Source organism: Rhamphochromis sp. 'chilingali' (genome assembly GCF_963969265.1).
Source record: "Rhamphochromis sp. 'chilingali' genome assembly, chromosome: 11".
In the NCBI taxonomy this organism is placed as follows: domain Eukaryota; kingdom Metazoa; phylum Chordata; class Actinopteri; order Cichliformes; family Cichlidae; genus Rhamphochromis; species Rhamphochromis sp. 'chilingali'.
Window position 1 is genome coordinate 17557424 of NC_137938.1, and position 12712 is coordinate 17570135.

General features: G+C 42.3%; 1 protein-coding gene across 1 annotated transcript in view; it reads right to left on the bottom strand.

Annotated features, from left to right (window-relative positions):
* The window catches only part of LOC308406408 (furin-like protease kpc-1), a gene marked incomplete at its 3' end in the record, with an annotated part of 218622 nt that extends 205917 nt beyond the window's left edge, over window positions 1-12705 (bottom strand). Inside the window, exons 1-2 of the mRNA XM_080897404.1 lie at window positions 11930-12705; window positions 7032-7222 (exon numbers count right to left, since the gene is read on the bottom strand). Coding sequence (XP_080753530.1) covers window positions 7032-7202 — 171 coding nt within the window. The 5' untranslated portion in view covers window positions 7203-7222; window positions 11930-12705. The remainder of the gene's footprint in view (window positions 1-7031; window positions 7223-11929) is intronic.
* Between the last annotated feature and the right edge of the window lie 7 nt (window positions 12706-12712).

Here is a 12712-nt window from a genome sequence, read left to right on the forward strand (position 1 = left end):
TTTTCTATTTTAAAGGCTTACAGTGTGAGTTACAACTACAAACAGAGGACGAGCATGTCAGTCAGTCATCCAGGTCATGGTAGTCTTAAGAGCTTGACAAAAGGTAAATAGACTTCTATAACATGTTTGAAGATCCAAGAAACTTCTTCAGTTCTACAACCAAAAGGTGGCGAGTCCTTGGTATCATAACATGCATGAGATGACCTCAATAGGTCACATGATTAGGTGGCGCACGCCCACAGAGTGGTTTCACACAAAATCTCTGGTGGTAATCTCCCACGCCTATTTTACGCCTTGGCTCATGTGGTGACACACGTGATTAATAGTGGATCAACAACCACCTCCTCCCTGGGACAATCCCAAGCAGGGCTTAAATACCTGGGACTCTCCACCTTTTGGTTTTGAAACTGAAGAAGATTCTTGGATGAGAGGTGAAATGTCTTTAAACAACTCAAAGCAATCCAGTTTCCTTCGGTCAAGTTAGCTACTAAACGTGGTGGTCTACACGAAAACTTCCAAATGGAACTGGTGACACAAACACAAAACTAGGCACACGAATGCTGGATTTATATCATGGGGGGGTCAGAAAGCGGACTCCAAAGCAATGCTAAGATAGAATATTGGGGGGAAAAAAACAACTTATATTTATTTTTAAGCTGCTTTTGCAGCATTTGGGACATATGTTTAACAGCCTTAGGGCTGCGGTTTTGTAGCACCAGGAAGCAGCTGAGTAATAACAGCTTGTATTTTACACTTGTAAAGCCTGAGCGTATTTTTACGCCTCAAGTTCATTTTGGGCATATTGCACAAGTAACTACAGGAACTAGGCCCTCGGCTCCGACTGCTCTGCTAATGTGGCTCAGACTCTACATTGTGTGTATGCACAGCGTGAGAAACACAGAGACTCACACTGCGGCAGCCCTACCACATACAGAGTCAGCTATTATAATTACTGTAATTATCTCAATGTTACAAGTTCACACTCATTTACAGGTCACTGTAACTAAAAATACATAATGGCTACTACAAGTCCAAGAAAGAGACAGAATACATGTCCACCCAAAAACATATCCTGTCATAACTGTGGTGTACAACAGAGCTTCTGGTTGCAGTTCAGACTCTGAGTCTTCTTGGTGCTGAAGCATCCACAGGATCTGCGTGGCTCACTGCTGCTGGCAGCCTCCAGCAGACAAACAGAGAAACAGCAATGGAGGGAGGGAGGGATGGGGGGTGGGGGGGGCATGAAGGATAAACAAAAACAAACACAGACATCAAGAGCCACTGAAGCAGTGTGTGAGAGCCACGTGAGGCAGTCCACCCTATGGAGAAAACAGCAGCTGGTGTGTACACTAACAGCCCTACAGGGGCTGTGGCCTCCACAGCCTCAACTATGGAAAAGCAGAAAAAGGAGAGATGGGAGGGCGATGGAAGGGGGATGCTAGGGGCTAAATGGGGTGAGAAGTTAAGCCTTGTTGGTTACAGTATTGGCAGCAAACGAAATGATAGAAACGAGTGGAGGGGGGTGGAGGGATTTTTACTGTCCATCTTAAAAAGGAAATATATTGGGACTGATGAGTTTTTAAACGATAACGCATCTAGGAGTTACCACAGGGTTTTATATAGTATAAGGTTGGAAGAAAATTAACTCCTAGGTGGTTACAATTATGACTGTATTTTGCTGGTTATAGGCTCCAATTTAACCACAATTTAATAAAAAGTGACACCAAGTTCACTGCTAATGTTTCGATATGTAATAACTATTAAAAAGAGGGTTAAACAGTCCAAAAAAAGAGGCTTTTTTGATCATTGCATAGATTTTAAATGTGAGGCATATATTCTGATGACCTAAAAAAAAAAAGCAGAAAGTGCTTCAACAATAATGTGCTTTCTGAAAATTTGAACTCATGTGCACTTCTGTCCTATTGCGCACGTCTAAACGGGATTCTTCTGCTGTCTCAGGTTCTCATTTTTACTAAAAGGCAAAAATCGCAAAAACAGCACCAGACGATGTTTTCCACAGCAGCGGTAAGTGGAAAGCATGTCCTGAAAGTTCATCCGCAAAGCATGTAAGAAAAACAAGCGCTTCATAACATCTGCTCTGCTTTCATTTATGTCTTTTTTTTTCAGCTCTATTTATGGATAAGGACAAAACAAATACCTCAAAGTAAAATCAAACGGTAAAGCTTCAAAACATGCAATTTTATCAACATTTCGGAATTTTTCATATCACCTACAAGAGCATTGTGTGTGTGAGGGTGTTTGTGGGCTTCTGGCACGCCCCACTCCCCGCTCTCGTCCACCACTGTCCTTTATCTTCTTTATCTCTCTGTATTTCCCTCTCTCTCTCTCCATTTCAATATTGAAGAGAGTTTTATTAAGGGCTAGACTCGGATGTGCCGAGGCGCTCTTAGTAATTTTCCTACAAAGTGCTTTAATCCATCACACGGCCAACATGTGGCCTTTGCAGCCATACATCATCTAAGCCCACAGAGAGAGAGCGACAGACACAGAGAGAGAGAGAGAGAGAGAGAGAGAGAGAGAGAGAGAGAGAGAGAGAGAGAGAGAGAGAGAGAGAGAGAGAGAGAGAGCAAGCGAGGAGGTGGTAACATAATTTCAGCCCCCTCCTTCTTCAACTTCTTCTTCTTCTTCTGCTTCTTTTTCTTCTTCTCTGCGCTCGTCTCCCTCCAGAGTTTCCCAGCTGGGATGGAAAGCACATCTTCTCCACATATTCCTCATACAAGTCCTCTCTCCATTTACAAATCAGAGTGAGGTATGTGTGAAGATGGAGCGAGGGGAGGGGCTGGGTGGTAAGCAAGGGGAGAGAGAGAGAGGATGAGAGAGAGAGAAAATGAAAGAGATGGAGATAGGCGAGAGTGAATGAGTGTGTGAGGCTGAGAGAGAGAAAGAGAGAGATAAGGAAAATGGAGAAAAGCTTACTGGAATGAATGAAATTGGGGGACAAAAGCGGGTGATAGGAAGTCAGTGTGTGTGTGTGTGTGTGTGTGTGTGTGTGTGTGTGTGTGTGTGTGTGTGTGTGTGTGTGTGTGTGTGTGTGTGTGTGTGCTCTGTATGAACAAGGTGTGCGCGCTGTACTTGGATGAGGAAATAGAAATAGGCGGAGAAGGAGTGGAGATGAGTGGTGGGGGGCTGCGTTTCCCAGCATGCAGCTGGTGCTGAGTTGCCCTCTGTGTTGCCCCCGGCCAACACCTGCTTCCATTTCGCTTCCTCCACCCTCCTCACGCTGAGGAGCAGCGATGAACTCCGGGCCCCCTGACTAATGGAATGGGCCCTTGCTCACAACCATTAGAGGATTGGTGTCCCTTTCGGTGCCCCCGAGTGCCCTACGGTACAGAAAAGGGAGAGGAAGGGGCGAGGTAGAAGATGGTGGCAGGTCTGCCTTTTTTTTTTTTCCCTTTTGGCCCAACACACACACACACACACACCTGGTCATAATATAACAGCCTAGAGTAATCCAGCCAGAGTAAGGCTTGACATAGCTTAGCATCTGACTGAGGCTATTTCTGAGAGGATATTAGAAAATTCTGAATTGGGTGCAGCACTACGAGGTTTCGGAGAGGGAGCTCTCTGAATGTGTACGACAGCGGCCCCGGCTGATCGCGAAGCGTTTGTGTGATTTCATTTAGCCGGTAAATCCAGTGCTCTACCTCAATTACATCTGCTTTACTCAGATGGAAAACACACCTCTGTGTACAGAGGCAGGGGAGGGGGGGGGGGGGGGGGGAGGAGAGAGGAGGGGAGGGTGGAAGCAGGGAGCGGATTGGGGGATTGAATCTCTCGATGAGCTGATAGCACGTCCAAAGACAGCGAGCCAAGCTGTGCAGCGGTAATGTTATGCTAATGATATGGTAATGATATGGTAATCTGCCAGCAGTATTCCACCTCACTGGAGAGAAGGGGAATCTGGGAGGCCTTTTACCATTGGTTGGAGACCGGGGACTTCCTGAAGTCAGAGTTCAAGACAAAACCCTTTCTCACACACACACACACACACAGACACACCACATTAACATGGGACAGGCACTTAATTGTCGAAGCAGTGATCTCAGCTAAAATAAAAGCAATGCAAAACATAGAGCTAATCTGGCTTTAATCGGATTTGCAAACTCTTAAGTAAGCAAGAAATAATACCTGTAAACAATGCAGTATCATGAAGACTGGGTTGGCTGCATTGTGAGTAAGCCTGCGAGCTTTATCAGCGTGTAATATCAAGTCGCTGCGACGCTGTTTTGTGTCGACATAAAGCGAAACAGAAAATCATCTATTTTAGATCGTGATCAGGGTCTCTTTTTTTCTGTGCCTGTGTGTGTGTGTGTGTGTGTGTGTGTGTGTGTGTGTGTGTGTGTGTGTGTGTGTGTGTGTGTGTGTAACTCTGCACCTGTGATGGCTGCCATTACCTGTCTACACAGAGCAGCTCTTTCTCTCGGCTTTGTAATGAGTGGGTTACACCACCGCCGCCTTGGTTGGAGCGAAAAGACTCACCATTGTGTGACAGGAGTCTCTGAATGCGCGTCGTTTATTATATTTTGCTACATTTCACTGCATCTCATCTAATTGGGAATGAGCTGATTTGCCATTTAATTTCAAGCATTGTTGACAAACTATAGCCCATCTTTAAAGCCTCCCAAATGAGCAAATGCGTAAGGCATTATATAAATGTGAATGGATCGACTCTATCACTTAGACACGCTTAAGAATCGCAAAAAGTGACAGGAAATGCTTAGGTATGTCTGCTAAAAAGAAAAAAAGAGGGACACCTGCAAAAAGCAACTGCAATGGATGATGGTAAATCTGTCCGTGTGGCATAAAGACATCATCTCGGGTATTTTGCTTTTGCTTTTCTTTGTATTTTACAGTTGCAAAATGGATATGTCAAGTCTGCACAATGGAGACATGCGATGACATTTTCCTGGATGCTGTACACTAAATCAAAGGGACCAACAATATGTTGAGTGCCAGCATGGAGACATTTGATTCCCATTCCACTCATGCAGTATTACTGCTGGAATGCCAGCAGACATCACAATCCTCCCAAGCTGGCACTGGGCTTGTCACACTTTTTATTCCACGTCAGTGTTTTCAAAAAAATTAAATAACATGTATATATATATATCTCACAGGAAAATGTGAAGCCCCTGCTTCTTCTTGATACACTTTATTTGCAGCACAGAATGCGCAAATCACTGGTGACACAATTAAAATAGGTTTGACTTAACAAAGGCGATTTAGTGTCAGTGACATTTAGCATCAGCCTCTGGCGACAGACAGGTAAAAGAAGCCAGTCAGCAGATTGGACCTGAGGGGATGGGGAAAGTGGGGGTTGTAGAAGGCTCTTGTCTGGGTTTTGGTGTTGCTGGGATGGACGACTTATTAACACAGAAACACACAATTAGTGTAAATCCTTGACAACAGACTGCCACTGTAGGCTTACACCAGGGCATCAAAGCTCCAGCACCCCTTAATTTGAATGACCAGACTATGGGTGCTGAACTCAACGACACATATAGAAAATATGTTTTGTTTTTTTTCCTCACTGAACTGTGCATATGCACAAATACAATAAGTTTATGTAAATAGATTAAAAAATTAGTGCATCATTAGTGTCTAAAAGAGGAGAAAACAATGCAGGAAAAAACAAGAGGTGTTTGTGGGTATACATGAGGGACAATGAGAGAGGGAGAGAGAGAGACAGGCAGAGAGAAAGACAGAGACGGGGGTGGACTGTCCAATACACTCCTGATAAAGGTCAAAGAGATGTTTTATTCATGATCCAGGCGGCAGCAGCAGAGGCAGCAGGGCCAAGGTTGAAATGAGCTCGCGTCCATGTTCCCTGGAGCCAGTGCTGCAAACAGCCTCACACCAGGCCAGCGGACACTCCAACTGACTGCTATCAATAATGCCAAAATGCGCGCACACACACACACCCTACCCTTATCCCTTATCAATAACTTCAAATCACAAAAAATAAGAAAAATGGAGTCTTAAGTAAGACTAATATTTTGGTCTGATTTCTATAATTATATATCGAACAGTAACAGTTGTAAATATTCTAGATCTAAAAATTCACGATTTCAGTATTTTTTTCATTATTTACAATGAAACTGTCAATATGCTGTTAAATGCATGTAATATATAATATATTACGATTTTTACAGTGAACCACTTCAACTATGTGTTTATAACATTTTTTTTGGATTAGTCAGACTTTACATTTGAAAAGCACAAGTTAAACAAAATCCCTTTTAAAATCCTGAATATAACAGCGCACAGCAGGAATGGGAGTCGATTCATAAAAGTTCTTACCTTTTAAATTTCTCTCCGCTGAGAATCTTTCATGAAACATTCACAGTGAAGAGAATCAGACGAGGTTCATTTCGAAATCTCTTACACCCTTGAACCCCCTCTTTGAACTCGCTCCAAACAAAAAAGGCAAAACCTCTGTACTGCACCTAACCGAGACCAGCTCCGAGCCCTTGTTTTTTTTTAATATTTATTTATTTCATTTTTTATTTCAGTGTAGCTGGGAACTTTTTGATGGAGCTGACACAGTCTGAGACTCAATAACTAAAGTAACCTTTAAAGCACAGATGTGTCTTAATCAGAAAGATTGTAGCATCACAGATTAAAACTTGTGAAAATGGTTAAAGACCCAATAATTTCTAAAGACTTAAACACTGAGCCTATTCACATACTGAGCAGGGAAGTGGGGGTTTCAGGGGAAAGAGAGGCGTGTGTGCCTGTTTGGGAGCATAGATGTGTCTTTTTATACGTGTGTGTGTGTGTTACACTGTGCGGCCAGCCCACTCCAAGCATCTTTGATCAGATATGAAATATTCACAAATGCTGCTATAATTTGATGAAAGTCAGATATCCCTCAAATAGGAAATAGAAGTCAGCTCGTTGGCAGCTCTTAAATAAAACAAAATAAAAGAAATCTTAGAATCCAGATTTTAAAAATGTAAATTGCAGGCCCTGAGGTTGGAGTAACAAAGAGATTTTAAACATGCACTGACCCGTTGTACGAACTCCAGTCCATGCTGCTCAGCCAGAGCTTTGGCAGCTCTGGTGCCTCCGTCCATTTGCACTGCATAGAAGATGAGGCAGTTGGTCCCACGGTGCCCCTCTGTGGTCACTAGGTTCCTCTGCAGCAGGCAGCCCAGCACCAGCACAAACGCAGTGAACATGGAGCCTTTAACGAGAATATCTGTGAGAATTAGATCCATATTTTCTTTTTTCCCAAAAAAAAATAAAAAAATAAAAAATAGAAACTCTTGGAAATTATGCATGTTTTAGTGCACTGTGTAGGGATCAGCCCAGAGTGCTACATTACATAATGTTTTAAGCAGACACCTTGCCTGAAGTCTTCAATGTCAGTCAAACCTACAAAATAATCAGATTGTATTTGTGTATCGGTTTTGGTGTCATTTTGAAAGCACAAATGACAGAGTACATTTTTGGCAAGCCCACTAATTATTTGATCAAAAAGTTGTTTCCGCCCTTTAATGTCAGGCATCATTTTTCTCTTTCAAAATACCACCTAAGGTTATTTCGCATACCCGTGCTCTTCACTGGATCTTTGTAATATCTAAAATCTGCAATTATATACATGCAACAAAACAAACCCAAACACCTACTTTTTTCTTTTCTTTTTTTTACATATTATCATAACACTTCATATACCATCTAACTACACAAATGAGTTGACACAGTTTAGGATTCTGCATCTCAGTACAGAGTATTGAACATTGGCAATTGTGAAACAATTTGCCCACAGCCACCTCCTCTGTACTTCTGCGTGAATTCCACCGAGGCTGCCACCTACAGCATGTGAACCACCCACCTGTAGCCACACAGAGTGAAACGTCCAGGAGTTATCTTTCACCCTGTGCAATGAAAGCTAGAACTCTGGCATCGGGGGCCCCAAGCGAGACAACACACTCTCTCCAGTTCCCAACCCACACGTTTAATCTCCTGGCCTTGATGCAAATGCTTCTGAGAGCAGAAAACACTGCAGTGCCCTCATTGCGTGAACTAACTTCCCTCTTTAAGCAAAACAGGAACTTTATCAGTCTGTCTTTATGCTCGTACTTTTCCTGTGAACAATGATGGAACAAAAAAAAAGTTGCCACGTTGCTCTTGAACAGCATCTACTGAAAGACTAAAACAGCCGATGTACTGCTGGACGAATGCCGCGTTGAAGAATATTAATTGCTTAAACTCCCTGTCCTTTCACCACATTACACAATCAACATTTACTGTTGATCTGCCAAGTAGGCCATTTTTCAGTTTTATACATTAGCTTACATTAAATGCAATTAGAAACGCAATCAGGCAAAGTGCTGTTTCCAGCGCGTATGTCTGCTGCCCGTGCAAAGAGCTCCTAAACTCTAAAAGGTTGCTTCTAAATACAGCTGCTCCTATTATACAAGCGACTAGTTGAGTAAGGAGGAATCATTTTAAGCCACGCGTTATGCAAACAATGCTTAAAAATAGTGCACGCAAGACATAGAACAAAATATATCGGACTTTTTGGAAGCCTGATGAACAAAACAAGCGGTTCTTTTAAATCCCTTCTTGAGAATCGTGATGGGAATTCTTAACAATGATTTGTTTTATGCGCAAAAACAATAATCCAACATTATCACTTGCAGTGCCGGTATCTAATAGTGTTAATGTGCAGCATCTGTGGTTGAAAAAAATCTTTCTACTTCTTCATCAATTCTTTCAGCCTCTTTACTTTGAGAAATGCACCCGCTAAGATGCAGCAAAACTCTGAACCAGACGATTAAGACATCTCCGTCTATGAGTGATTCTGTTTGTGTGTTTATCTGACTCCTCGTCAAAGTGCCTCCTCCTGCAGCGTTTTTCGCCCCCACCCCAAACAACAAACAATGCAGCTGACCACTGTTTAAAGTCTGCAGCATCATTCAGCTCCTATCTCCCGAGCCACTGATTGAAATCGATAACCTCACTTGGGGCTCGAGCCCCAGTCAATCCCACTGAGGTGCGGGGCCGGGAGCGAACACCCCACCCAACGAGTAACCAGCCCTGGGCAGAGACAAAGTAGACAGGGGGAGAGGGAGGAGGGAAAAAAGAGGGCTCATGTGAGACTGGAGTACAGGGGAGCCACATTGAACAGTGTCAGGGCCTCGGGGCCTACTGGGACGCTGATAAAGTACCTGGACATTTTTATAGACAAACTACTTATTTCCGTCCTCATATCGCTTGGGAAGACTGATAACTTTATATTCCTCTCAGGCAGAGGAAAGAAAGGGAGGAGGGGGGTCCTTTCAGGAGTTTAATTGATCAAACTGTAGCCACAAGGTTTTTTTTTTTCTAGAGATAAAAGAGACTAGCACTCTCTCCTGTACAATACAGAGATCTTTTAGAAAGCAGACCCAATGAGGGGAAAAAAGTGTAACTCATTATGCAAAGTCATTACAGTCCTCTGACTACCCTCCTTAAAGAGAAGGCGTTAATGGTAAAACTGTTCATGATTTTCCGAGGTCAAACTACTGGTCACAGGATAATATTATTTCACAATGTCCACATTATCGCTCCAACCAAACTTTTTAGATGGCCGTTTTAAGGTCAGACTTAAACACCATGTCTACTTAGAGTGTTTAACATTAGTATATTACCATAGTAATATTGCCCAGGGGACATGTTGGTAGAGAGCGAGGGAGGGGGGGGGGGGGGGGGGCAATGTCTCAATTTTACAATGGCTTTACAGTAGAATAATGTTCTTTCTGTCATGAGTCAAGAGAACAAACGCAATAAAAACTGAGCCACAATAATCAACCCCATCTCGAGCCATCAGCAAAATGGCAACACATATGCAAATGTTGTTAAATATTTTTCCTCTTTTTGTACATTGCCCTGAAAATACTCCAGAATCTTACGTTCATATGGATAAAGCAGACTTGTAAAGCTTTACAAGTCATAATGGACAGATTTTGTTGTCCGTGGAGAGAGGCAGGCTAGCAATTTTCCAGTGTTTAGCAAATGCCAGGCTGTAATATAAGGAGTCCTTGAGCAAGACTTAAACCCCTGCAGCAGCTGAACTACAGCTGACCGTAACTTCTGACCTTGTAGTGCGTTTGTGGACGGGTGCTCCATTTTTATCACTGACAAACAAATACTGTGGAGGCAGATACTTCAACAATTTAATGATAATGTTTCTCAACATAGTTTGGAAAATAAGAGCACTATCAAAGAATTTCTATATACAAGGTCAAAGAAACTGATGAACTCTGGACATTAAAAACAAACTAAAGCCCTACCGATACAGGATTTTGAAGACCGACGCCGATTTTGCAGACTGATGCCTATACTAATATTTGGTGGGATACAAAAACAAAAACAAAACAAAAAAACAGTTTTCCAATATATCCAATATTATTTCAGGCATTCAAAATATAAACATATTTCCAAAACATCTGTCTAGTTATTCATGTACTCATTTAGTCTCTTCCAGACTCTGCTCTGATCAGCTGGCTGTTGGTTTCCCCATTTCAAACACTTATCTTGCCAAAGGGAAGTTGCAAGTGTCAAAAAAATATGCAGAGTCAATACTCATAACATGGTTGAAGCGTTTTTCTCCTACCTCTTCTTTGTTTTTCAAGACATAACCAGACAGCATTCTGTACGGAGATCGGTAGTAAAGGAGTCCAGGTGAAAATAACTGGTTTCCTATGAAATTAAAAATCCTGCAGAGGAAGTCCAAAACATTTGAGTGCTTAAAATCATGTATCAAGCAAGGATGGAAAAATATTTTACTTGTACAACTACAACGGGGGCTACTCTGATTCTGTGATGGACTGGCAACCTGTCCAGCATGCACAGTCAGGATATACTCCAGGTTCATTGTGACCCTGAACTTGAAAAAGTGGTTAAATGGATGGATGGTTAAATGAAAACTACAGCAGCTGGTCTCCTTAGTTCCCAAACAAAGAGCAGTTAATGGAGCACATGGCCTTGTCCAAACTCTTTTGCAACTTTTTTTGGAACCATGAAAATTACCATAGATTTCAACATTTAAATGTTTAATATACCTTTTGTGCATTTAAAAAATGAAATATAGTTTTGGGCAAATTGGAAATTATTGCATTCTGTTCACCTTTTTATGAAAGGAGTCGCAAACGGAACTAAACAATCAATAATATTAATGACAGGTTTTTACTTTTCCTCCTTATATTAAAAACGTTGACTAATGAAAAAAAAAACACCTATATTATCAGCATAGCTCCACCCAGCTACATCATGCATGGGGGCTAGTCAGACATAAATGGGGGACACCTGTAGTGCTGCATGGCTATGGCCATTATTTCGTTTTACAGTGTGGAACATTTTCAGCAGATGTTGCTTCCAGTTGCTTCTGTAGCAGTCTGCCTCTAGTTATCCATATGTTGGCAACAGTGTTCTCTCCTTTACACACAGTTCATTAAGTCTATCTGGAAGCCTCAAAAGGATGCAGGTAATTACAACACCAGGTTATCACCTTAACATAATAATGTCCCACTGCATCCATTACAAGCACCAAATCCTTTTCAGAGTTCGCTGCTATTAACTGAGGATGATGTGGATTAATAAATGCATCCAGAGAACTGATGTGAGTATAGTTTAAGGTTCTCACACTGTTAGCCTCGGGTCTTGAATTTTAGTGACCCCCCCCCCCACACACACACACACACACACACACACACACACACACAGAGAGAGAGACACAGCAAAAACACAAAAAACAACAAAACACCCAAACTGGTCCAGTGCATCAAAGCCTGGAAACGAGGCTACATCTGAGAAAGACGGGAGGAGGGAGTGGGGGTTCAACTCTCACTCCCTCCATGCAACACGGAGCTGTGAAAGGATAGAACGGGTTTGTAGAGTAGGAAGAAAAGAAAGCTCTTACCTTTCCCATCCAGGCGACAGAGCCCTTAGACAGACGGACTGCCTCCTGTTGAAAGCAGAACGGCAGGTCGATGCATCGTGGAGAAAAAAGAAAAATTCCGACGCGTCCATTTTTTTTTACTCTTCGTAATAAAAGATGCAAATTAGAGCATGCAAAACACCGCATCTACAGAGCACCTTCTCACAGAACAAGTCAAACGTGCAGAAATAACGATTTTGTAAGTCGGCAAAACGAGCACATCCACGGCGTGTGGCGGAAGGGGGGATTTTGTAAAGATGTGAGAATGCATTAGAATGCAAGAAATGGTGTGATGGCGAGAGGGACTGTTGGGAGAGACAGATCTGCATATGGAAATTAGGGTTAGCCTGCTTTAAATTCTTTTTCATACGGTCCATTATTTTGTATTCATTTGGGCGGAACCCCGACAGTGGGACCGAGGGGGACAAGTGACTTGACAAATCCCGGGGAAAAGTCACGGCACGGAACAGGTGCTTTGGTTCAGTGCTTTTTTGTGAGCAACTGTGTACACACATACATGCTATGACGATAATGCTCTAAATATTTTTTCATATATCCACATAGTATTGTTTTCCCGAGTCTGTATTTAACATCTGTTATGTAAACTTAATTTCAAGTTAGCGTGTATGTCTTAACAAAGACCGAGAAGAAACTGAATGTAATTATTTTATTTGTTTAATGAGAGAGCTCAGCGCTGTTAGTGGTATACAGAGGAAGTTCAGGTTGCTCTTTAATACAACTCACGATAAATACAGCTGCTGAACC